Source organism: Prionailurus viverrinus, chromosome C1, assembly GCF_022837055.1.
Source record: "Prionailurus viverrinus isolate Anna chromosome C1, UM_Priviv_1.0, whole genome shotgun sequence".
Lineage (NCBI taxonomy): Eukaryota > Metazoa > Chordata > Mammalia > Carnivora > Felidae > Prionailurus > Prionailurus viverrinus.
The window spans coordinates 95,452,489-95,477,448 of record NC_062568.1 but is presented as its reverse complement, the minus strand read 5'-3'; the positions used below and the strand labels follow the sequence as shown (position 1 = coordinate 95,477,448).

At 36.8% G+C, this 24,960-nt stretch overlaps 1 protein-coding gene, 1 long non-coding RNA gene and 1 other non-coding gene across 4 annotated transcripts in view; 1 reads left to right on the top strand and 2 right to left on the bottom strand.

The window, feature by feature from the left end:
* The window catches only part of LOC125173974 (uncharacterized), a 68,165-nt gene that overhangs the window by 1,660 nt on the left and 41,545 nt on the right, over window positions 1-24,960 (top strand). The gene's annotated exons all lie outside the window — the stretch shown is intronic.
* Window positions 2,444-24,960, bottom strand: part of DPP10 (dipeptidyl peptidase like 10) — a 653,109-nt gene continuing 630,592 nt past the window's right edge. The window contains exons 21-27 of one of the 2 annotated variants that reach the window (XR_007155206.1): window positions 24,338-24,392; window positions 14,872-14,971; window positions 14,559-14,617; window positions 14,380-14,452; window positions 10,013-10,086; window positions 7,646-8,078; window positions 2,444-2,454 (exon numbers count right to left, since the gene is read on the bottom strand). Coding sequence is in view for 1 of the 2 variants with exons in the window: in XM_047873649.1 (XP_047729605.1) it covers window positions 7,944-8,078; window positions 10,013-10,086; window positions 14,380-14,452; window positions 14,559-14,617; window positions 14,872-14,971; window positions 24,338-24,392 (496 nt within the window). In the remaining variant the exon portion in view is untranslated. Of the gene's footprint in view, window positions 2,455-6,956; window positions 8,079-10,012; window positions 10,087-14,379; window positions 14,453-14,558; window positions 14,618-14,871; window positions 14,972-24,337; window positions 24,393-24,960 lie in introns of those variants that run through there. The other variant, XM_047873649.1, reaches the window with a different exon arrangement.
* Window positions 9,297-9,399, bottom strand: LOC125174168 (U6 spliceosomal RNA). The gene has a single exon (XR_007155298.1). It is a non-coding gene; the product is annotated as a U6 spliceosomal RNA (small nuclear RNA).

Sequence of the window (24,960 nt, the reverse complement as noted above, 5' to 3'; positions counted from 1 at the left end):
GGTGGGTTGCCCAGAGGAGCCAAGGTGGCTTCCCTGGGTCCTGGCCCAGACTAAGCAATGAGTTAATGTTAGCTGTTATTACCTTTTATTTCCTGAGCAAATTATAAACAGACTAGGGTATAGTATAAATTACACACATTAAAAAGTATACATGAATGAAGCATTATGCTCAATGTCGTAGAGTAATGAGAGGGAATTTAGGTTTTGAGAAGAATTCAAAATAACTGGGAGATAGAATTTGACGAAGTAAATGAGGATAAACTAAATTCAATTTCAAAATATTGTACAGATACAGAGTCCAGATGAAGTTAAAACATATCAAACTTTTTAGTCTGGTATAGATTTCATGTACCAAACTTTTTAACTTCTTTTACTAATACCTATCAATTTGGGAACAAATGGAAAGCCGGCAAATTATATGGTTTTCTGGGCTTGAGGAAAGAGGAAAGCATACCAAAAGAAGGTTGGTAAAATACAATGTGTATGACTTATATTGTGTCTAAGCTAGAGAAAGACTGAACTGAGATCCTAAGGCAGATAGTGAGCTGGGGGCAGCAGTTCGCTTTATTTATCATTTTTAATCCTGTGGAAATACTTGTTTTTATAGGCTATGTATTCTTCAGTTAAAACAAATCTAACACACCACAAAATAAGAAAATTAAACTTAACCCAAAATTTTGTAATCACGGTCCCTCTTTCAGGGGTTATTTGAATTGAGAAAGAATTGTTAGGAAATGGCAGGACTTCACTCCAAATTTCTCTAAATTGATGTGGGACAGGCAGCTGCGTACAGACCCACTGCTAGCCACTGCGACAGTGGACTGTGGAGTCCTTTTGACTTGGGAAAAACAAGTAAATTCATTATGAGATAGTTATTCAAAGGGAACAGGTCCAAGGGATTAGCGTATGCCATAAGGGAGCATTATAAATGACTCAGTGAAAATCAAACCATGATTGAATATGCTGATACTTTTTAGTAAATGATGACTCCTTTAGCTATAACATTTGAATGAAAATAGCCATTTATACATTTGACATGTTAATTAAATTAAGTGTTCAAAAAGGTGGGGGTGGGGATCCTAATGCTGTATCAAATAGCACAGTACCTGCCGCATAGTAGGCACAAAACGTCTTTTCGTTATTACATGATTTGAAGTCAACCTTGAAGTTGAAATTTTCCATTTATCCTGGGCAAGAGAATTTACAACTTGTTCTCCCCAGAGGCTCAGAATCCAATTACATCATACAGATCATTAAAAGTCACACATGGTGTCCTAAAGGGATAGAGAGTTGGAGTGTAATGACAATTACTCCCATTAAAAGAGCTTGTGAATGGGGAGGCTGTGTTACCTGTGTTTCTTTTGCTTTTCCCATTGGAATATGCCTTATGTAATCCATCAATCAGGAGAATTAATGGTGTGACTAGCAATTCAGACCATACGGAGATAATCAAGGCATCATAAATCGTGTTAGAGCAAATAAAGCCTGCAAAATGGGACTGCTAGCACAGCAATCAAATTTCAAAACTGCCTGCCTGCACTAGAAACCATGTTGATAATGAAGAGCAAAGGTGAAAAGAGAAAATGTCAGCTAGGGAAGGAGCATACCAACTCTTCAGAAGAGAGGGTGGGGCAGATTTGGGGGGATTTCTGGGAGGAAAAGTGAGATCCCTTCAAACAAAGGGTGTGTGTAAATCCCAGGTCCTCACTGTTCAATGTCTTGATCTCTCTGTAGTGAAAATATCGGCAAGTAGGCTCTTACCACCTTTGGTAGGATCTACCTATTTCTTCTGTGTCCTACACTGAGCACCTGCCTTACAGCCATTGTCCTTGTTCTTACATTCTTATTTGCACCCCACTAAGGGGAAGGCAATTTCAGATATGTAACTTCCTAGCCTGCCACACCTGTATACCTACGTACAATAGGGGCTTGCGGCCAAAGCCTGGACAGAAGGTTTTGAAAGGAATTCTGCTGGAGACTTGTGGAGAAAGTCATCTTTCCTGATAAAAACCATAGTCACTCTTTGTCTATCTAGCCTGGGATACTGTTGTGAAAGGACACACCAGCTGGGGCAGTTGTGGTTATCTAGAAGCTAATGAAGGAGCCAGATAACAAAGGGAAGCTGGAGAAGTGGCAAAGTGGGACGAGCCTGGGATTTGATTTCCACACTGATCTGTTCAACTGTCCCCCAGAAGCACCCAATTTTAGCTCTGTTGTGATGTGAGTATATAAAGGTTCTTGTTCTTTAAGCCAGTGTCTCTCAAACTTTTACTCTGCATATAAATCACTTGAGATTTGTTACCATCAAATCTTTCGTATTTGGAGGGCCAGGATGGTGCCTGAGAGTCTGCATTTCTAAGGAACTCTCAGCTAGTACCCAAACTGCCCACATATTGGGTCACGGGTATTTAAGCCACTTTTAAGTTTGCATCATTACTTGAAATCAGATGCGTACTAAGTGGCGACCCTGAATAGTGAGGGACTTGAAAGTTTAACCCAACCTGAAGATATGCAGGATGGACCTTAAGAATTCACCAGCTAAAAAATTCATAGATAGGGTTATCACATGTGAAGGCTTTGAGGTCATCATGGTCTGTGTTCCAATCCTGGTTTATTAACAGTTTAATAACTGTGTGACCCTGTGGAAAATTGTTTAACTTCTCTGAATGTTGATTTCCTCCAAGAACAGCACTTGTCTCACATGGTTGGTTTGGGCATTCATTGAGATGATGTGACAGAGCGCCTAGATGTTGAACATACATGAATTCCTCTTCTATTGACTCTTTTGGACTTCTGTATTATTAAGCTTCACTTATGCCAAAGATTACTTAGTTAAAATGGTGCCAAGTCTGATAGAGGACATTGCGAGAATCAGCCCAAAGACTTTTAACCAAGCTGCTGTATCACAAGCCTACAATGCTTGTATCAGACTATCTTAAACTTAATTGGAAGTCTAAAAGAAAAATAATCAAAATTGTACTTTGATAGGACTTTTTTTTTTAATCTGTCTGCCTTGTCTTTGATGAGAAAGGAATTTTTTTAATTTACAGACTCTTTCTCCCAAAATTGCTGGAAATTTGCCCAATGGAATGACTGTTGCTAGCAGATCTGATCAGTGGTAAAAACAAAAACATCTATTTCTTCTAGTGATAGACAAATGGGAGGTAATGCAGTTTTCCTAAGTCGTATTATAAAGAGGATTGCGGATGTCAGGTATGGCTCTAAATGTTGCAGTGTGCTTTCTGGGTTTTAATATTTGAAGATTAGGTAGGGTTTTCATGTTTACAAGCCTGGGTGCTTTGATCAACATAATGTTTTTAATGCCTCTTGGAATGATTTTGGAATGTTCTTGGCATAACGTCCAAACAAGGGATTTTACTAATGACATCTTAGATATATGGTCATTGTCTTCTGGGCAAGGGTTTCCATGGATGGGAATAATTCTTGCATATTTCCAATCAAAAACAAAATATGCTTTAATATTACATACATCCTCTTGACGTCAGTGAATCCACGTAGCTTCAAATATGGCTAGAGTGATGCATTAGCCTATCATTACCTTTCAGTATTATTGTATCAAATCATTCTTTAAAATATCTGGAACTGGGGCGCCTGGGTGGCTCAGTCGGTTAAGCGTCCGACTTCAGCTCAGGTCACGATCTCACAGACCGTGAGTTCGAGCCCCGCGTCGGGCTCTGGGCTGATGGCTCAGAGCCTGGAGCCTGCTTCTGATTCTGTGTCTCCCTCTCTCTCTGCCCCTCCCCCATTCATGCTCTGTCCCTCTCTGTCCCCAAAATAAATAAACGTTAAAAAAAATTTAATAAAATATCTGGAACTATATTCTGAGTTTACTCAGAATCCTTTCTGAGATGAAACCCCTCCTACTTGAAGAGTACTATAGAGCAGAAAGGCTTCTCAAATGGCTGGAGCTAGGTTTTCAGCTATTCACTCATTAGTTATATTAGTGTGGGCACCTTACATACTCCTCTGAGAGTCCATTTCCTTATCTGTAAAATGGGAATCATTTTACATACTTGAGGGCACATTGAGAAGTTTAATTTGATAATGAATGTAGAACACTTAGTTGATACTTGGTATTAGTAAGCATCCAGGAAATTTGTTCCAGGGGTGCCTGGGTGGCTCAGTGATTTGAGCATCTAACTTCAGCTCCAGTCATGATCTCAGAGTGTGTGAGGTTGGGCCCCATGTCAGGCTTGCTGCTGTCAGTGCAGAACTGGCTATGGATCCTGTCTCCCTCTCTCTCTCTGTCCCTGCCCCACTTTCTCTCTCTCCCCCAAAAATGAACATTAAAAAAAAACAGCTATTCAAACCTGAAAAGGAAGCACCTCTTTATTCTCATTTTATTTGCTCATCCTGTAGTATTCACATTGGTATACTCTTGTGGGCCAAAAGGTTTCCCCCCAGAGTATAGCCTGATGCATGTGTATTTTATTTTGAGAACTGATTCTAGGAGATACAAGTGAGGGACTGAGATGAGATGAATAGGGGAAATGGGTAATAGAAAGGTATGCAGCTGAGTCCCGTGGGGCCTTGTAAGGACCATGCAGACTATCTGAGGAAAGAAAATGGGGAACATGTAGTCAACCGCTCCTGTCTTCCATTAACCGGGTTTGAGTGTGGGTATGAACATCCTGATGTATATTTGTAGTGCGTAAGTGAATGAGAGTGTTGGTTCCTGTAGAGAGCTGATATTATGGCAGAGAATCCCCAGACAGAAAGGGAAAGAGAACGCAGCAGAGGGAAAGTTTTATTTATGCACTGCTGGGTGCTGTACGATGTGAAGGTGGTGAGAGCATTTGAGGAGAGACGAGGAGGTATTTCATACGTGATTCTTTATACAAGCCAGGCACCCTCCATGATCTTTGAAATTTGAGAGCAATTCAGTCCCAGATTCTTCTGTTTCAAAGCCCACCACTTGAGGACAATGGCCTAAATAATCCCCTGTATGGTAAAGACCGATGTTCACATCACCTCTTTCTAGTTGATCTACAACTGGAATGTGCATGACACTCAAAGGTGATTACTATGCTAAGTATCCAATCAGAAAGACACCCTCTCAGGGTGAACAAAGACCCACATTTTGAAGAGTATCTTCCTTTAGTTCCCAGGGAAATTCAAACAGATCTCATGGTCTCCTTAGTGTCTAGGTGTTGAATCAGAGACCTCCATGGAAGCAATTAACATAAAAAGTAACAGAAACAACACTTTTCTCTTTTAAAAATAGTTTTGAGGGGTGCCTGGGTTGCTCAGTCGGTTAGGTGTCCGACTTGGGCTCGGGTCACAATCTCATGAGTTCGAGCCCCGCGTCAGGCTCTGTGCTGACCACTCCGGGCCTGGAGCCTGCTTCCGATTCTGTGTCTCCCTCTCTCTCTCTGCCCCTCCCCCGCTCATGCTCTGTCTCTGTCTCTCTCAAAAATAAATGAACATTAAAAAAAATTTAAAAACATAGTTTTGAAAGGTTATGTGTGTATCTATGTGGATGATTTGATACTGCTTACCTGTTTTATTATAGAATTTTTAGTTTGTCTTGAGGTTTTTACCTTTAAGGGGCAAATCACACTTAAAAAGCCTGCTACTGGAGTTTTAGGAAGCAGATAGAATGCACAAATACATGTGAAATAGTTGGATTGTAACCAAGGGCAAATGTGTCAAGAACGTTCAGTCACATGATTCTTCTAATAACTGGTGTCTATGTCAGTGAGCACTCCCTTTTCTAAAGCAGCCCAGTGATTAAAACTCAAAGAATCACGGGAGATGAAAAATGTCCACCTTCCTATTAAGCAGTATGTTTTCACTGGAGGTCCATTTAGCCTTTAAGGTGAAAGTGGGTTCCAGACAAATGTCTTTCACATTAGAAACTGTATTAAATTAATTGAAAAATAGATAAACATTGATAATAGTAATAAAACAGGAGAAATGATGAACAGTAAAAGGTAAATACTTTTAAAATGTTGCTCAAATAGACATTCAATAAAACCACATCTTTCAGACAACATAATTATTTGCATCATAAAAAACTCTAGTGGTTGAAATTTAAAATATTGATTAAAAAGCTTCAGTTGGACTTCAAATCAGCCTAAAAAGAAATTTCCATCTTAATAAAATAGGCAAAACTTTCCTTTTAAACATTAAAACTTATTTTTTTAAAAAATGTGTTTACTATTCTTGAAAAAGACCTGAAATGGGTCTCTCAGAAAAGTGAGCCTTTCCCATTTTAAACTGAATTCAGCGGAGCAGTGAAGACACAATACCATAGCATCCAGAAGAAAAGTCGAATATCTAAAAAACAATCTCTACGTTTCCAAATACCCAGATTTTGGAGTTGATCCTTTAAACAAACAGGAGGGTTACTGAGCAGTTCTGTGACATCTTTAAGTTTCCTCCTGGTGTTCTAATGTCATGATATCCAGCCTGTCCTGAGGAATTTGAGAGAAACCACAAAAACATAGCACACTGCCTAGAATTATCTGAACTTCTAAGCTTGATTACAGACTTTCAGACATCTGAGAAGATCCCTTAAGTCACCAAAGTGATTTTAGTAACCAAATTTAATATTCTCATGACTTAAATTTGACTTCAGACAGTCAAGTTTATTTTACACTCTCAGTTACTTACTACTGCAAGTCAATACAGCACAGGAATTAATGCATTTGTGCCTTCAACTCAAATAGCAAACACTGCTGTTGGTGAACTTTTTGGCCAATGAATAAAAAATATTTCATTTCTAATTCTCACCAGAAGGATTTAAATTAAACAGTAACAGATGAAGTGGGCAGGCACAGAATACTAATAGGAACTGGCGAATGAAATAATCCAGCTCTTTGCTTTTACAATGAAAATGAGAATTGATTCTGCATTGAGAGAGAGAAGTAAAAGGACCAAGTGTTTTAAAAAAAGCCTTCTCCACCAAAAGAGCAAAATAGCACTCAGTGGCATTGCATTGTTAACAAAATTTCTTTATCAGAAACTATAATTTAATATTTAAGTATCTAATTTACATGTGACAAGGTATCATATTCAAAAAATTAAATTGCAACTAGAAAACTAGTAACCACTAAAAACGATACCAAACACAACCCAAACATTTATAGGAAAGCAACAGCTAGAGTCTGAATTGGAAAAAATGTTTCATCATATTTGGCTCATTAAACAAAGCATCCATTACAGCCTGTAAAAGAGCATCTCTTGTAATTCATCAGAAGTTTATCCTTTGTAGCATGAATAACATGTAAAGATAGATTTATTGACTGTATATGCACACGTGTGTCTATATATTGTGAGACATACACTCGTGTGTTGTTTTAAAGATACTGTATCTACTGATAACTGGCTGAACTTTGGAAGGTGCTGAAATCCATCCGTATTTCTACATGACCCTTGACCCATTTAATAATGTCTTTTTATAAACAGAAATTACATAAAATATTCTGTTTTTATTAACTGAATATTTTCGTAAGCATAATAATAGACAATGAAGGAATTGCACTTGTAAAGATACAGTAAGGTGTTAGATTGCAGCTCAGCCATCAAAGATCAGGGGTGTGGTACTGATAAGTAAGTGTGCATCCTATGCAAAGATGATGGTGGCCACTGAAATTAAAATGAGAGCAACTAGTTACAGAACAAAGAGGGGGATAACAGAAGAAAACATGCACTACTCCTACTTTAATGCAAAACTAATTTCTCCCAGGAAACCAACCCTTAGACCTTCCTTACATAAAGAAACAGGTTCTGCACCCTTAGCAACACAGTAGACTTGGACATCTGGTTTCAAATTCTAGTTCATTGTCTCTGAGTGTGCTGTTCCAGTGTCACCTCCTTAAGCTGCCCTTGGAATTCTGGAGCATGTACAATATTACAGTCTCTTGGTTAGGTTCCATTGAGCCTCAATATCCCCTTCAGTTCTATATAAATAGGGTCCGTTATTCATCTTCTTCTGGTTCCTGTGGTAACACGGGTATTTCTTCCTTTAAACAATCACTGAAGAATCTGAGGATTGTGCTGTAGAGGTGATACTTGCTCTTCTCAGATATGTTATGACCTTCATCTGGGTAGATCTAAGATATTGAGGGAGGAAGAGATTTAAAGTTACCAAATAGATACTGTCCCTCAGAATTCATTCCTTTAGCCCAATGGCAAGGGAACTTTGGAAAGTAGTATCTGACCAAAATCTAACCTAATTTATTTATTTATTTTTTTTAATTTTTTTTTCAACGTTTATTTTTTTTGGGACAGAGAGAGACAGAGCATGAACGGGGGAGGGGCAGAGAGAGAGGGAGACACAGAATCGGAAACAGGCTCCAGGCTCTGAGCCATCAGCCCAGAGCCCGAAGCGGGGCTCAAACTCCCGGACCGCGAGATCGTGACCTGGCTGAAGTCGGACGCTTAACCGACTGCGCCACCCAGGCGCCCCAAATCTAACCTAATTTAACTCTTGAGTTCTTTGTGCCCAGCTTTTCTTTTTGTAATTATAATCCCATGGTAATAATTGAGATAAAATACAATTTTCTATGTATTTAAATTAAAATTCATTGGTCAAAAAAAGTAGAGCTCTCTGTGTTCGTGTTGGCTAAGACAACACTAACATTCCCTTCAGCTTGACTAAATTTTAAAGTTTCTTCCCAACTATAGGGCCTTTCTTTTCTTTAGAGCATTCACTCTAGAAAACTCGCAATTTTGTAAATTTTCTGTCCCTTTGTATGTAAATCTTCTTCAGTAGTGCCACTTTTACAATTTAGGAAATGTCCTTCTCAAGGACCTAAAAGCCATTTCTCCTAAATGTAAATATTGAAGGGGATAAACCCTCCTCCAAGTTGTAAAACTACCTTTTGTCATAAACAAAGTTTACTTTTCCTTTTGGTAAGGTGAATTACCACACACAGATAGCCTATGATTCCCTCCACCTCAGTTATTAAATACTCTCCATCCCTCTATTTCAAAAGATTTAATTTCTCTCCCCTTTTGCAATAGTCTTAAATAAAGTCTTCCTTGTCTGTTCAATCTTGTCCGGTACAAATTTTATTTTGACCGTGACCCCTCCAATATAAAAGACATTAGTAATTTTTCTAAAATTACAAATACAAATATTTGTCAATTCCTGGGTGTAAAGTTTTTATTTTTTTTATTTTTTAAACTTTTTATTACTTTTACTATTAACATGACATCACTTATTTTTTACTTTTTTAATATGTTCAAGTTTTTATTTTAATTCCAGTTGACTTACAGTATTATGTTGGTTTCAGATGCACAGCACAGTAATTCAACAGTTTCATACAAAAAATATAGGATGCTTCATGAATTTGCATGCCATCTTTGTGCAGGGGCCCTACCAATCTTCTCTGTATTGTTCCAGTTTCAGTATATGTGCTGCTGAAGCAAGTATCTAAGTATGACTAAGTAAGCCTCCTACTCCTTCGTATTGTGGCATGACCTACCATCTGTCTATCTCTACATCTCCATGGGTCATCATCCTAACGCTAGTACATGCGTTGTAGAAATGTTGAACTACTTTTGGTTCTTTAAAATGCTGAAAAATGAAAATCACTTCTTTTCCCCCTTCTGTGACTCCTCCCTCAGACTGAAAGTTCCTTAAAGGTGTAAGATCTGTCGTATTGATCCATCTAGCCTAGTGATCGCTATAAAGTAAGTCTTTGATACCATTTACTATATGTGGTTGCGCATGTAATAAAGGATGATAGAGGGACTAGAAGGGAAATAGAACATTAAGTCTTTAAGACAATTCATTATTCATGATAGAGATAAAAGTCTGAGAGGAAAAAGATGCTTTTGGAAGTTTATTCAATTTAGTTATCAAGCGTGAGCTGATCTACCTTCTCAGCATGGTAACGGGAAAACAGCCCACAATCTTTGATACGCAAAAATCACAGTTAAAAATAATAGCATGGGAGACAGAGTAGTACAGAAGCTGTGTTCTGTATCCCATAACTAAAAAACCAAGGTAGGAAAACAGTCTTGTGAAAAAGTGGCTTACCTGCATAGTATAATTCACTCCAGCTTTTATTAGATGTTTGATTAATTCTGCTGAATGCTGGAAATGGACTTTTGCTGTAAGAAATTAAATTATATTATTCAATGCAAATACATTTGTTAGGATCAGAACGTTTTAAATCATTTTTTAAAGAGATTATGTTACCTCACATACATTGCACATCAACTCAAAAGCCAGTAAGATACGATGCTGATAAAACTTTGAGGTTTATGAAAAAAAAAATACTAAGCATTACAAAAAAATAGATTGACACAGGAGCTACTACTGAGGCTGTACTTATTGTAAAGGATAGTATTTAAATTTACTTTATCATTTGTTTATTTCTAATTGTTCAAATATGTTATATCATTACAACTATTTAACACACTGAATATCTATCTGTATGATAATATAGCAAACCATCTTTCCGTTCCTCTCTGAGGATTACTGGGGCCCAGTCTCTGTCAGATACTGACATTTTGTTTTATTTTAAATTGGAAAAAATTATTCCATGTTGAGAAATTAGACTCCACATCTCATTATTGAAGGACTCAGTATTTAATGGGGATCATACAGGTTTCTCCTGTTTCCTTCTGTCTTCCCTCTCTGCCTGAACCTGAGGTCCAAAACTCTGAAATACACGGCACAGTAGATTGGGGCTGTGTAAATTGCCCTAACTGGCTCTGAAGACAGATGGATCACTCAAACCTCTTTGTGCAGCACTTGGCTCAGATGCTGCCTGGCTATTTATTCCTATACTTTGTAAATCTTTAAATTTCTTTAAATAACTTTTAAGCTAACCTTTAAGTGTCTTTATCAAACTAGGTTGGACTTAAATAGTTTAATCTTCTTCATTGCTCTAATTCTATGATGCTGCTTAATCCTATTACATAGCAGACAATAAAAGATTCCAAAAGATCATTTAAATCTTTTTAAAATCTACCCAAGATCTTTTTCAACTTCTTCCTTTTGTACTTAGAGTATTACCATGTTACTTCTTTTTTTTTTTAATATTAAATTTATTGTCAAATTGGTTTCCATACAACACCCAGTGCTCATCCCAACAGGTGCCCTCCTCAATACCCATGACCCACCCTCCCCTCCCCATCAACCCTCAGTTTTTAAGAGTTTCTTATGGTTTGGCTCCCTCCCTAACTTTTTTTTTTTTTTCCTTCCCCTCCCCCATGGTCTTCTGTTAAGGCCATGTTACTTCTTTTCTTTTTTTAATTTTTTTTAATGTTTATTTACTTTTGAAGGAGAGAGAGACAAAGTGTGAGTGGGGGAGGGGCAGAGAGAGAAGGAGACACATAATCCCAAGCAGGCTCCAGGCTCCAAGCTGTCAGCACAGAGCCTGATGAGGAGCTCGAACTCATGAACAGCGAGATCATGACCCGAGCCGAAGTCAGTCGCTTAACCGACTGAGCCACCCAGGCGCCCCATCACGTTACTTCTAAGTAAGTTTGAAAATTGCCCTGTAAATGTAAGAGTTATGAGAAATGCTGATGGGGGGGGGGGTGACAATGATTGAGGTAAAACGATCCCTAACAGAGCTCAGTTGTTTATTATCGAAAAAAAGTTTGAAAAGGACTCTGTCATTTCACTGTATGGATTCAGCTGAGAAGATAAATGTACAAATATATCTTCCAGTTAGATTTTTTTTTTGTTTAGTTTCTGGTGTGAATCCTATTGGAATTTATCACTAGCCCCCATCCTAAAACAGGAGTATTAAGGGTCTGATTGTCTTTGTGAACTAATTTGTTGATAGTTTTGGGGGATAATATTAATAATAGTACTATTACAATGCCATTGAGCACCTATAATCCACCAGGCCCTTATGAGGTGTATATATGTGGTGGGTGTATAAGTGTGTGTGTGTGTGTGTGTGTGTGTGTGTGTGAGAGAGAGAGAGAGAGAGAGAGAGAGAGAGAGAGAGAGAGAGAGTGTGTGTGTGCGCACGTGTGTGCATGCACACACAGGTGCTTTTCCTCTGAAGTGGCCAGTGCTGAACCTCTGCTAGCATTTTATCAGTGGGGTGAAAACCCAGATCCATGGCTGAGTCAGACAGGAAGAACATGATTTTCTTTAATAGCTGCAACACATTGACAGAGACATTTGGAGAGCACTAATACATTCTAGGGTAATGATCAGATGTAAAATAATTTAACACCCAAGAGAACTTAGTCTCACAACTGATGTTTCAGAGCACAATGAAAAGGAGCCTTCATGACAGATTCAAACCCCCTTTCTATGAATTAGTAGTTGTGTGATATTTGGCAGGTTAGATACATTCCATAATATTTACTTCCCCAATCAGTTAAGAGTAATAATACCTGTTATGCAACATTTTTGTGAAAAAAGGATAGTGTAATCTTAAAAGCTTTTGGCATATTTTCTGACATATACTCAACAGTTGATTTCTATTTTTTGTTGCCACTATTAATATACATGTAAGATCTTAATACCTTAGAACAAGATTCTAATGTCTCAAAATGTTTATCCTCTTTTTCCTATATTTAACCCAACACAGGTATGAGATCATCTAAGTATTTTTTAAAATTTTATAATTGTTGCAGATTTTCAGAAAAGTTGAAAAGACCATACAGAGAGTCCATGTATGTCCCTTACCCAAATCCTCCTATTGTTAACATCTCACATTATTATGGCCCATTTGTTACAATTAAGAAACATTTAGATATCATGACTCCTTAACCTCTTCTGATCTATGAGAAATCGTCAGACTTGTTTTTGATGACCTTGACAATTCTGAGGAGTACAGGTCAAATGTTTGGCAAATATACCTCATTTGGGTTTGTCTAATGTTTTTCTCGTGGGTAGACTGAGGTAATGGGTTTTTGGGACAAGACCATAGAGAATGCCTTTCTCATGAAGTGATGTCAAAGGTGCATACCATCAATGTTACTTGATCACCTGGCTGAGATGTTAACCTTGATCACCTGGCTGAGATGTTATTTATTGAGTTTCTCTATTATAAAGTCACTCTTTTCCCCCTTTTCCGTACAGTACTCTTTAGAAGCAAATCACTAAGTACAACCCATTCTTAAGGGGTAAGGGAGGAGAGTTAAGCTTTGCTTCCTTGAGGGAGTGTACCTACATAAATTATTTGGAATCATACCTAAGGGTGATTTGTTTCTTCTCGTCCATTTACCTGTTTATTCAAATATACACACACTATGTAAATTTATGTAGTGAATAATACATTATATGTGGTGTGTGTATTTGAAGTATACACTATATATACACACTATATACACATACGTTACATGCTGTAGACTGTGTATTTATATACATATACGTGTGTGTGTGTGTGTGTATATATATATATATATATAAACACGTGTTTGTGTGTGTATATATATGCATACACACACACACATACATACATCAGTATTGATCTACACTCTAATCATGTCCTGGAATACTTTAAGTTAAGGTAAACAGCTTATATAGTCTTTGCTATAAGACCTTTTTAGGGATATTGTCTGTAAATTAGGGTAAAACTACAGAGTCAGGGCAGGGTAGACCAACAAAATCAAGTTCAGGTGTTAGGAAATACTGATTCAAGGCTTTGACACTGCTCACGAGCCACACAGCCTTTGTTAAATCAGTTTCCTCCTTGAAATTGATTTTTCTCATCTGTGAATGGAGCTATAAATACTCAGCCTTCTGTTGTAAAGTATCACATAAAATAATAAATATATATATAAATTCTTTGAACCCTAAACACTTCAAAGAGAATATAAAATTATATTTATTACTAGTAATATCAATCACATCCATATCCAGTGTTTAAAGTGATGAAAAAAGGAGAAGTGATATAAAAGGGCTCTTTAGAAAGTTTTTTGTGTTAACTTTAAATGAGTGATCTCATCAGAATTTTATCTCAGTGCTGGCATCTTTTTGCTATCCTGTTGTTTTCTCGGCTAGTTTCCATTTGAAGTGTGCTGAGTAACGCCACAGTGGCAGTCACCAGCCATATGTGGTTATTAAATTTTTAATTAATTAGAATTAAACAATTTAAAATTCAGTTCCTGATCATATTAAACACATTTCAAGTGCTCAAGAGCCATATGTGGCTGGTGGCTGTAGTGTTCCACAGCATAAGTACAGAACATTTCCATCATCCCAGAAAGTTTTATTGGATGGTGTTGTCATTGAGACTCACAACTTCCTTTCCTCTTGGTCTTGACTTGCTTCTTCCTACTCCCTATCACAAATTGACTTCTTTGTGCTGCTATCCTCTGCTATCACCTTCAGAAAGTTTACAGGGTCCTTTGTAAGTAAGTTCATAGATGTACCCCTTTGTTCAAGGTCAGACCCCATCAAGCAGTAGCAGCAAATACGATACTTACTGTCAGCAGTCCCGTGAATTATTAATATATTTTCTTCTTTTAAGCCATGAATATTATGGAGGACACTGGATGCCTATAAGGAAAGCACAAATATCTCTATATAGATCTACTTATATTTGTAATTTGACTGAATTTTTAGAACAAGTATACTCTTTCTTGATTATTTTAAATTTTGTTACCTGGTATGTGCTTTCTTCCCTAGATGGCATACCAAGATATCTTTCAGAGAATGCTGAGGCTGTGACCCAAGAAAACAGAAATTTTAGAATTTAAAAATCATTTGACTAGCTTATTTCATTATTTGATTTCTACATTTCATATGTTCCAGTAAAATTGATTGAATCAGTGAGGTGATAAACAGCTGAAAACATCTCTGATAGCACACAATAAGTGAGGTCAACAACTGAGCTCTTCTGCATTGGGATTTTTTTTTTTTTTTTTTTTTTTTTTTTACAAATCAATACATTAGGTCAATTTGTAGGAAGTACTCACCATACAACTTCAAGTCTGTGATGGGTGCAATCACTGATCCACATTTAAAAAGCTTTTCATCTGATTTTAAGATCATTGATGCAATATAGCCACCATACCCCTGGCAAAATTAAAAAAACAATAATAATAATAACGCGTGTGCGTGTGTGTGTGTGTGTGTGCGCGCGCACGTGCATCACTTATCCCTGGAGATAATTTTAGCTTTTGATCACTATTTGGTAATATGGCTAACAGAATGTCTTCTGATGTCTCAGACTTGAGGGAAGAATATAGTAAGATACACTTTGTACAGCTGAAAAAGGAAAATAATTTAAATTTTTAACAAGCTATTTTAATAACTTTAGGGAAAATATAAAATTAATTATATATCACCAGTGTCCAATGTTTGCTCTCTCATCTCATGTAGTATATTTGGGAACAACTCCAATTCATTCAAAGCTAGGGAAATATAGCCCTTATTAACTCGTACATCATTTTCAGCAAATTACATATATTTAGTGAAATATTTAAAAATGATGGTTATGTAGAAATAGGAAATAAGAATTAAATATTTATAATCTATTTTCACAAATACAGATTCTGCTTTCAGTCCCACACAATTCACTATTTGAATGAAATGAGATTGATAAATAATATTACTAGTTACGTGAGTTGGATTATTTTTCAAATTTAATTTTTAAATGTCCTCCTGCAAAGCTTTTGAACTAATTTAAATTCTTTTTTTATTATTAAAAAATTTTTTAACGTTTATTTATTTTTGAGACAGAGAGAGACAGAGCATGAACGGGGGAGGGTCAAAGAGAGGGAGACACAGAATCTGAAACAGGCTCCAGGCTCTGAGCTGTCAGCACAGAACCCGACGCAGGGCTCGAACTTACGGACCGTGAGATCATGACCTGAGCCGAGGTTGGCCGCTTAACCGACTGAGCCACTCGGGCACCCTGAACTAATTTAAATTCTTAAAAAAAAAAAATCAAGATGTCCAGTTTTCTTTTGTAGTCCATGATTTGTCCAGGAAAATTCCAGAAGAGATTTTAACAATTTAATAGATTTGGGCTAAGGGGAATGACCTACTGAGTTATATATTCATTTTATAAATTAATTTTTAGCTGTACTCTGAGCAGTGTTCTTCATCTTGCTAGATATCAGAGTATCCTGGGAGATACAAAAACAATGAATACCCAGGCCTTAGCCTCAGAAATTCTGATGTAATTCGCTCATGATGAGGTCTACTTTAAAGATTACCAGATGATATTAGTGTTGTCCTATGCAATAGTAATCTGCTATCTTCACTAAATTCTTGAGATGTGAAATACAGAATCTCATTTATGCTTATTTGGACTATTTAAAAGTTGGGATGATTGACATCAAAGTCCTAAATGCAGTCAGAGATTACCGGAGTATCTGAGAGAACAAAGAGTAGCAGAATATGCCACCCCAAAATACGCCACTTTGCCTATTGATTATTTTGAGCTGCAGGCACTTGGAGAATAACAAATGACAGGGAAAGCCTTTCTCTGAACTCCCGCTACCTGCCTAAAGACAGATCCTCCAGAAAGAACTCAATTGTCATAGATCCCCTTCCTGGGAGTGTCATCAACTAAGGAAGATTGACTCTTGTCACTAGAAGTCCACAACACACCTGGAGGGATAGTCACAAGTATCACATTTCCTATCTATTCTTCTAAGGGCCCATTCATCTTTGCTAATAATCAGTCTCCTCAAAGGCCTATATCCCGCTCCCCTTTCCCTATTAAGATGGTATGTAAGCCTGAATTCTAAACTCACCTGAGAGAGTTACTCACTTTACCCGGGTATGTCCCATGTATACATGCGTGAGGTGTACATGTCAATAAACTTCTGTTGTTTTTCTCTTGTGGATCTGTCTTTTATTACAGGGGTCTCAGACAAGAGTTCAGAAGGGTAGAGGGAAAATGATTTTTCATCCTTTGCCCATGTCCGTTTTGTCCTAGATTAGTTGGCTAGTACCCAGAAGCTTGAGCAAAGCTTCTCCAACAATTGGGAACTAAGGGATGTAAAATTATCCTTTATAGACGTAAACCATCACAGAGTGCCTTTACTCATTCTTTTTGTAAGATATAAAACTATCCTTAGGTCAGCAAAATTCAGAAGTAGTAGGCTTAAGAGTGTTAACACAGGGGCGCCTGGGTGGCGCAGTCGGTTGAGCGTCCGACTTCAGCCAGGTCACGATCTCGTGGTCCGCGAGTTCGAGCCCCGCGTCGGGCTCTGGGCTGATGGCTCAGAGCCTGGAGCCTGTTTCCGATTCTGTGTCTCCCTCTCTCTCTGCCCCTCCCCTGTTCATGCTCTGTCTCTCTCTGTCCCAAAAATAAAATAAAACGTTGAAAAAAAAATTTAAAAAAAAAAAAAGAGTGTTAACACATATAAAGAAAGAAGTGGAAAGGAAGAACAATTTCCCTCAATCCTCTGAATTCATTGCTGATGCCTTGTAATAAAAGATTATCAAGAGAAAAAACAATTGGGGGGGTGCCTGTGTGGCTCTGTTGAATGTCCAACTTTTGATTTCGGTTCAGGTCATGATCTCACAGTCGTGGAATTGAACTGGGCATATTGCTTGGGATTCTCTCTCTCTCTTCTTCTGCCTCTTGTGTGCCCTCTTTCCCTCTCTCTCTCTCTCTCAAAAAAAAAAAAAAAGGAAAAAAAGAGAAAAAATGTTTATTGACATGCATACCTCATGTACACATGGGAGATACCCAGTGAAACTGAATAACTCCTTAAAAATGGCCCAAGCCACCACCTTAAATACCATCTTTAGCCAAAGGCAAAAGAAAGATGTTGAGCGTGGGGTGCCTGGGTGGCTCAGTCAGTTAAGCACAGGACTTTTGATTTTGGCTCAGGTCATGATCTCATGGTTTGGTTCCTGAGATTGAGCCCCACATCAGGCTCTGGACTGACAGCACCGAGCTTGCCTGGCATCCTCTCTTTGTTTCTCTCCCTCTCCTTCTCTCTCTCCCTCCCTCCCCCCCCCATCCCCCCCCCCACACTCATACACATTTTCTTTTAAAATAAATAAACATTAAAAAAGAAAAAGAAAGAAAGAAAGATAGATGTTGGAGGGAGCTGTTATGGGAGGTTACCAGGAAAAGAACTATAAACAAGGATAAGGTTGGTTAGGCAGATTTAAGTCTGATTTGCAGTCAGTGCCTTCTGTTAATAAGGGTTTCTTTATGATTTAGAGTTAATCTTCTCATCCTGGTTCAGGGAGGGAGACACAAACGGAGATTTCCTTTATAAATGTAAATGTCTCTTACAAAAGAGTAACTTCTGTTTCCAAAGCTTCTCCTGTGTCTGCTGTTTTTTAAAAGAATCAGCTCAAAATAATCCTTATGCCAAAGAGGCATTTTCTGGGATGGCATATTCTCCCCTTCAGAAATATGCAGGGATGGGAGGAGTTCTGCAAAGCAAGTAAGTAAGTAACTATTATAGAGCAAAAGTGTAGAAAACCCCTAAAAGTTCTGTCCTTAAAGGGAGCTTTTCCAGCATATTGTTCCTTGTTCTTGATCAGGGAGGTAAGACCAAGATGTTGCAACCCAAGAGGTTTCAAGTATGTCCCATGGGGCAACACTGTTTCCACAGTGAAAAATGTATCTCAGTTGATGCACACCTCTGTTGATAACTTTTCTGGTTCTAGTTCCACAATGGAATTACAGCAGACTTTCAATTGATAATAATTTGGTTGTTTATATAACCTGACTACTTTGAGAGAATGGGTGAATATTCCAATCCACAGAACAGCTATACATCACAATTTACTAATATAAATTAATAAATTGGTATTATGCTTTTTGTTTGTTTGTTTTTTACTCCCATTTCACATAAATCTCAGTCCGATTCTCTCCAGGAATTAAATAGAATGGTGTCTTCCAGAGAAGGGGCAGATTCCAGAACAATGCCTTTCAATTCGAAAGTTCATTCAAATCACTTGGAGATCTTGTTAAAATGCCTATTCTAATTCAGTGGATTCCAGGGGATGCCTAGGCTGTTGCTCCACATTTTCAATAACAAGTTCTCACAATATAATAATATAATGAATATCCCTGCCCAAACATCTCCCTAGCTTCAATCAGCATTCCCTACACCAGTGGAGATTTAAACATATATATCAATGTTCTCAAAAACAGTTCAATCTGTGGAGAATGGGCTGTAGGGTTTTCCGTGTGATTCTAAAGTGAAACCAGGGCTGTAAATCATTGTTGCTGCCCAAAGAGTTACATTTTACCACTTTTTACATGAAAATTTGAGATAAATGAAGCTAAATACTCTTTAAGACTTAATGATAGTGAAAGCTGTTAAATAAAATTCTCTTTATAGCATTCAAAAATCTAACCTCAAAATACTGCTTTAATTTGATTTATTTCAACAAAATAACTTCTATTTTTAAAAGAAAAATAAACACTGGGAGGCGTTAGAATAAATTAAATTTTAATTGCTCACCTTCCTCTCTGCCATTTTATATTTATTCACTGAATGCAAGAATAGATCATGAAAGAGTTCTGAGAAAATACATTCTGGAAGAGGGTGGAAATCAGATATAAGTTCTAGCTGGATACAGTATTATAACTTTAATTATCAGAGCAACTATCTATCAGGAAGATGCCAGAAAATGTGGGTCATCATATTGATTTAATCAAATAGGGGGTGTTTTTTATTTGCTATAGATCAAAAGTAGTTAATACTTAGGCTGTTCTGTTCAATTGTGCTGTCTGTCATTTCATTGGTTTCTCAGTGATCGTATTTTTCCATTCGTTATGTCCTTTCCATTTGCAAAGCATTTTAGCATTAGAATCTATCTTTTATAAGTTGTTGTCCGGTGCATTTAAAGTATAGAAATGTTGCCTGAGATTTTTTTTTTATGTTAAAAAAGATATACCCATAGTGGAAGAAACTGAATCTAATAGGTAGATGGACTTAGAGGAGCAGGCAGTAGAGTCTGTAATACCATTTTACTGAGGACTAACATTTTCATGTGCCTTGTGTTTTAAGATAATCATTGAGTTTTTTGAGTATTCCTGACAGAGTTCATGAATAGTCAAAAAGATATACTGATAGAATTTAAAAAAAAAGATATTTCCTGGGGCGCCTGGATGGCTCAGTCAGTTAAGCATCTGACTTCAGCCCAGGTCATGATCTCAGGACTCTTGAGTTTGACCCCTGCATCAAGCTCTGTGCTGATAGCTCAGAGCCTGGAGCCTGCTTGGGATTCTGTGTGTGTGTGTGTGTGTGTGTGTGTGTGTGTGTGTGTGTGTATGTGTGTGTGTCTCTCTCTCTCTCTCTCTCTCTCTTTCTCTCGCTCTCTGCCCCTCCCCCACTTGTGCTTGCTCCTTGCTCTCTCAAAAATAAAGAATAAAAAATTAACAACAAAAAAGATATTTCCTATCCTTAGATTCATGATTCTTTGTAAACCACATATCACTTTTAGTACACAATGAATTAATTTGAAATAAAAATACTGTACGTTAGGAGTAACAGTTTATTGCAGTTTTATTTTGCATTAAATCTTAATTTGTTTAATGTGATCACAAATTTTATCACAATTCTTACAATTCTGCCTTGATTGTTTCCTTCATATTCTATATATTAAAAGCTTCAACCTTTTAGAAGTGACTCCATGTTAGTAACAAGACCTATCCCAATGGAGAATATTTTATAGCTTTAAATAATTCCCTCCCTAAGTAAAGTTTTAACAAGTTTCCATATTCCTGTGTTTATACTTTTCTTTTTCTTTCTTTATATATATATATATTTTTTGTTCCTAGATATCTGTGTTTCTTGCATCCTCAAATTTCCCTGACTTAGATCAAACATGATTTCCTAGTGAAATCTTTCCTGTCTTATGAATGAAAATTGCTACCTTATCTTTATCTTGGGCCACCTATCTGCCTCTCTGCTTTATTTTTCTGAATTGTCCTATCATTAACTGACATTTCATATATTGTACTAAGTAAGTTGTCTTTTATTTATCTTTACTCACTGAACTAGAAATTCAAGAAAGCTTGTTTGTTTTTGTGACTGCTGTATGTCCAGCATATTCAGACATACTAGGCACATAGTACACACTTGATAAATGTTTATGGAATGAATTAATATTCCCCATTGATGTAGCCTGGTAATCATAGCAACATCCATTCTATGTATCATGTTTATAGGTTTTGAATTTTGCCATCCATTTTCAATTCATATAGTTAGTCTTTTCCTTTTTTTTTAACATATAAGCGAGAAATTTTTTTCTAGAAGTTTTCTTACCATTAACATTTAGATATAATTTCTTGATAGAATGAACATTAAAATTATGACACATTATGTAAGGTTAGGTTAGGTTCTGGGGATAGCCACCTATTGGACCTGGTGGGAAAAACCTGAGGGACTAATGCAAAGGGATTTTGTGACTCAAATGAAAGGAAGACTGCTGAAAGTTAATAAGCTAGACATTCAACTCAATAATTTAAGAACAAAATAGATTTAAAAAGTAGAAGCAAGAAAATAATGATGGTAAGGGCAGAAATTAGGGAAATCGAATACAAAGATGAGAACAGCTAAGCCAAAATATGGTTCATTAAAAAAGGAGGTGGGATGGGGGATGGAAGGGAGTCAAGCAGGGAGAAAAGAGCAAGTAAGAGAGAGTGTGCATGCAACCTAAGACAAGCAAAGGCAGAAAGGCACTAATAAACCAAACTGGGAGTCAAATGAGACCTTATCACCACAGTGAAATGATTAAACGTATAGTAAGACAGTATATACTATGCTTTAAAAATAGTCTTTAAACATATATGAAATGGAAACAATTATTTTAAAAGTACTAAAACTGACTTCAGAAGAAATGGAAAAATCTTGATAGTCTTGTATTGATTAAATCAATTTAAATATTAATTAAAATTTTCCAACAGAGAAAGAAACAGCCCCAGATATGTTTACAATCTAATTCCAGAAAACCAAGATGATTAGACCCCAGCCAATTTTATGAGTTTAGGATTGTTTTATTTGATATGGAAACAAAACAAGTACATTCCAAGAAAAAAAAATTACAAGACTTAAGAGTCTTGAAGCTAACAATGTTCCTTTGTATGCTCAGAAAGCCACCTTCTAAATTATAATTCAGTCACAGATAGGCATATTTGGTTAATTGGAAATGGAACATTTTTTTTTCCATTTAAAATCTAATTATATTTCTTTGTTTATATCCTATGTCAGTCTTTCATAGATTTAGACTGTCAATTACCCTGAGGTTCATCAGCCCCCTAATAAAATGATAAATATGGGATTTTAAACTTCTAAATCTGAGGCTTAGAGCTTTATTTCTTCCTGTTTATAGACTAGCACTCAGCTTTCTAGTTAATATGAAGGACTTTCTAAGGTCTGTGCCAAGACTTCCTTTTGGTTTTGTCACTTTTCATTCCTTTATATGAGCCTTAATTATAGTCAATTATTTTATTTCATGTTCTTTGAACATTTACCTGAGAGCCTTCTCCTTGTCCTCTACTTGCTGAATGACTTTCACTATCCAATTTATGTTTGACTTTTTCTATAAGGCATTTTACAACCTTTTGAATCTAAATTTCCATAAGTCCTTTGTAAATTATTACATATCTCAGGACCATTAAAGAGTAAAATGTTGTCAATTTTATGCGCTGTGTATGTGGTAACAAACACCTAATATAGTATTACCAACTTAACCACTTTTAGGTGCACAGTTCAGTAGTGTGTAGTGTATTGTGTCTTGTCTAGTGTCTGTATTGTGAAACAAATCTCTACAACTTTTTCATTTTCCAAATCTGAGATCCCATTACCTATTAAGCAACAAACTTTATGTTTCCCCTCCACCTAGCCCTTGGTAATCACCATTCTGCTCTCTGTCTTCATGAAATTGACTACTCTAGATATTTTATGTAAGTGGGACCACACAGTATTTGTCACTCTATGGTTCACTTCACTGAGCACAGTGTCCTCAAGGTTCATCCATGCTCTCGCATGTGATAAGTCTTCACTGTGCGCTTGTTAATTTGTTGAGAGTTTCCATTTCTTTGGAATGATCACTTTCTTAGACATTTCCATTATTTTGCTAATATCTTTCTTAGTAATGATGAGGGGGGAGTCGCCTGGGTGACTCAGTTCGTTAAGCACCCAACTTTGGCTGAGGTAATGAATTCACGGGTTCTTGCTTTTCCAGCCCCGCACTGACCTCTGTGCTGACAGCATGGAGTGTGGAGCCTGATTCAGATTCTGTGTCACCCTCGCTCTCTGCCCCTCCCCCACTCATGCTCTGTCTCTCTCTCTCTCAAAAATAAAATCAATATTAAATAATGTATAGGGGTAGGTTTTCATTTATTTATTTGTACTTGTGTCAGAGAAGCATTGTCCCTGTCAATCTCTTGAATATTGTGAAGGGCAAGAATACAATAAAGCAAAGACATGGTACGCTGCAGGTATCTGAAGTCAGGGGAGAGTGGTGGTGGTTTGGGCTGATTTACAATTTACTCATTTGTTAAATAGCTTTCCATATACCTATTTGTCAGTGAATACCACAAAAATTTACGCCCAGTGAAACTGTCGGTTATTCTGGTCCTGTATCTCTGAGTTCACTTATGGATAGTAAAACTTGTTTTATATTTAAATCCATGAACACCAATAATTTTCTTTGTCTCCAAACTAAAATAGTACTAGACCTCCTTCCTTTCATTTTAGTACCTGTATAGTGTCTAGCCTAGTGATATGCATAAACTAGGTGCTCAGTAAGTATCTATGTGGAGTCTCTATCCACACTGTGAAAATGATATTGGACCTGACGTAAAATTACTGCAATGAGAAGTAAATATCACGCAGAAAACACCACAAAGACCTAATTATGAATATTGGTCCTCTTTCAGTTTCTGAGCCATGTAAGTCATCCCTAAGGCTGTGGTACTTGATCCTTCTATAGAGAACACCCTGCCTCAAGAGATTGGTACAATTGGCTCCCTTTTGTTATTCAGGTATCAGCCTAAATATCACTTAATCCAAGGGGCCTTACTTGACCCCTTAATCTAAGAACATTAGCCCTTTCTAGAGTTAACTTGTGTCCACTTTTTTTTGTTTTTTGGTTTCCTTGTAAGACTTCATGCTATATGAAACCATGTTTTGCATTTATGTGTTTATCAAGTTCTTCTTTCTAGAAGATCTGCTTTACAAAAATAGATTTTGTTGTTGTTGTTTAGTTGCTGCTCTACTTATAATACCAGCACCAATTGGATTATAGATAATTGCTGGATTAATAAATGACTGAATGTATATAGTATTATAATATTACATTTTAAAGAATGGTACAGAGAGATTATATATAGTAAAATGGGGAAATTATATATGCACACATACAAACACATGTATATACCTATATATGTATAATACACATATGTAAATCTGTGCTTATATACATATGCATAACATTTCTATTTACCTTTCCAAAAATGCTTAATCTTTTGGAATCAATGTATGGCTGTTTCAGTAGAAATCTGCAATGAGGAAAAAAAAACCGTTATATTTTCTTGAGTTAAACACGCATGGGAATTCATTTTTGGCACCCACACACATGCAAATGTACACACAAAACCCAGAAGTCAAACCAGAAATACTTTAGTGGTTGGAGCTTTATCTTGCTACTCTAAGTGATGGTCCAATTGTTTGGTCATCACCTGGTAGGAAGATACAAATGCTGAATTGGGGACCCCATTTCAGGCCTACAGATCTACATTTTGACAATATCCCAGCCAGTTTCTGTGTACTGGTTTAGAGAACCTACTAGTTTTCTAGGTCACTCCTGCCAGGGGGTGAATGGTGTCTGTGAAAGTTCAAGAATTATAGTTAACTGGGAAATAATAGACTTTGTAGGTTATTGTAAATAAATATTAGAGTGGTTTAATTAAGGTTGCTCCAATTTTTATAAATCTAAAGTGCATTTTAATTCCAAGGAGGCAGAAGTTTTATTTGTTTATTCGATAATTGTTTTATTACCTGTGATGAGTGAAAAGTACTTGAAGAAATGAATGGAAATCTATATGACTAACTTAGAAAATTGTCTAT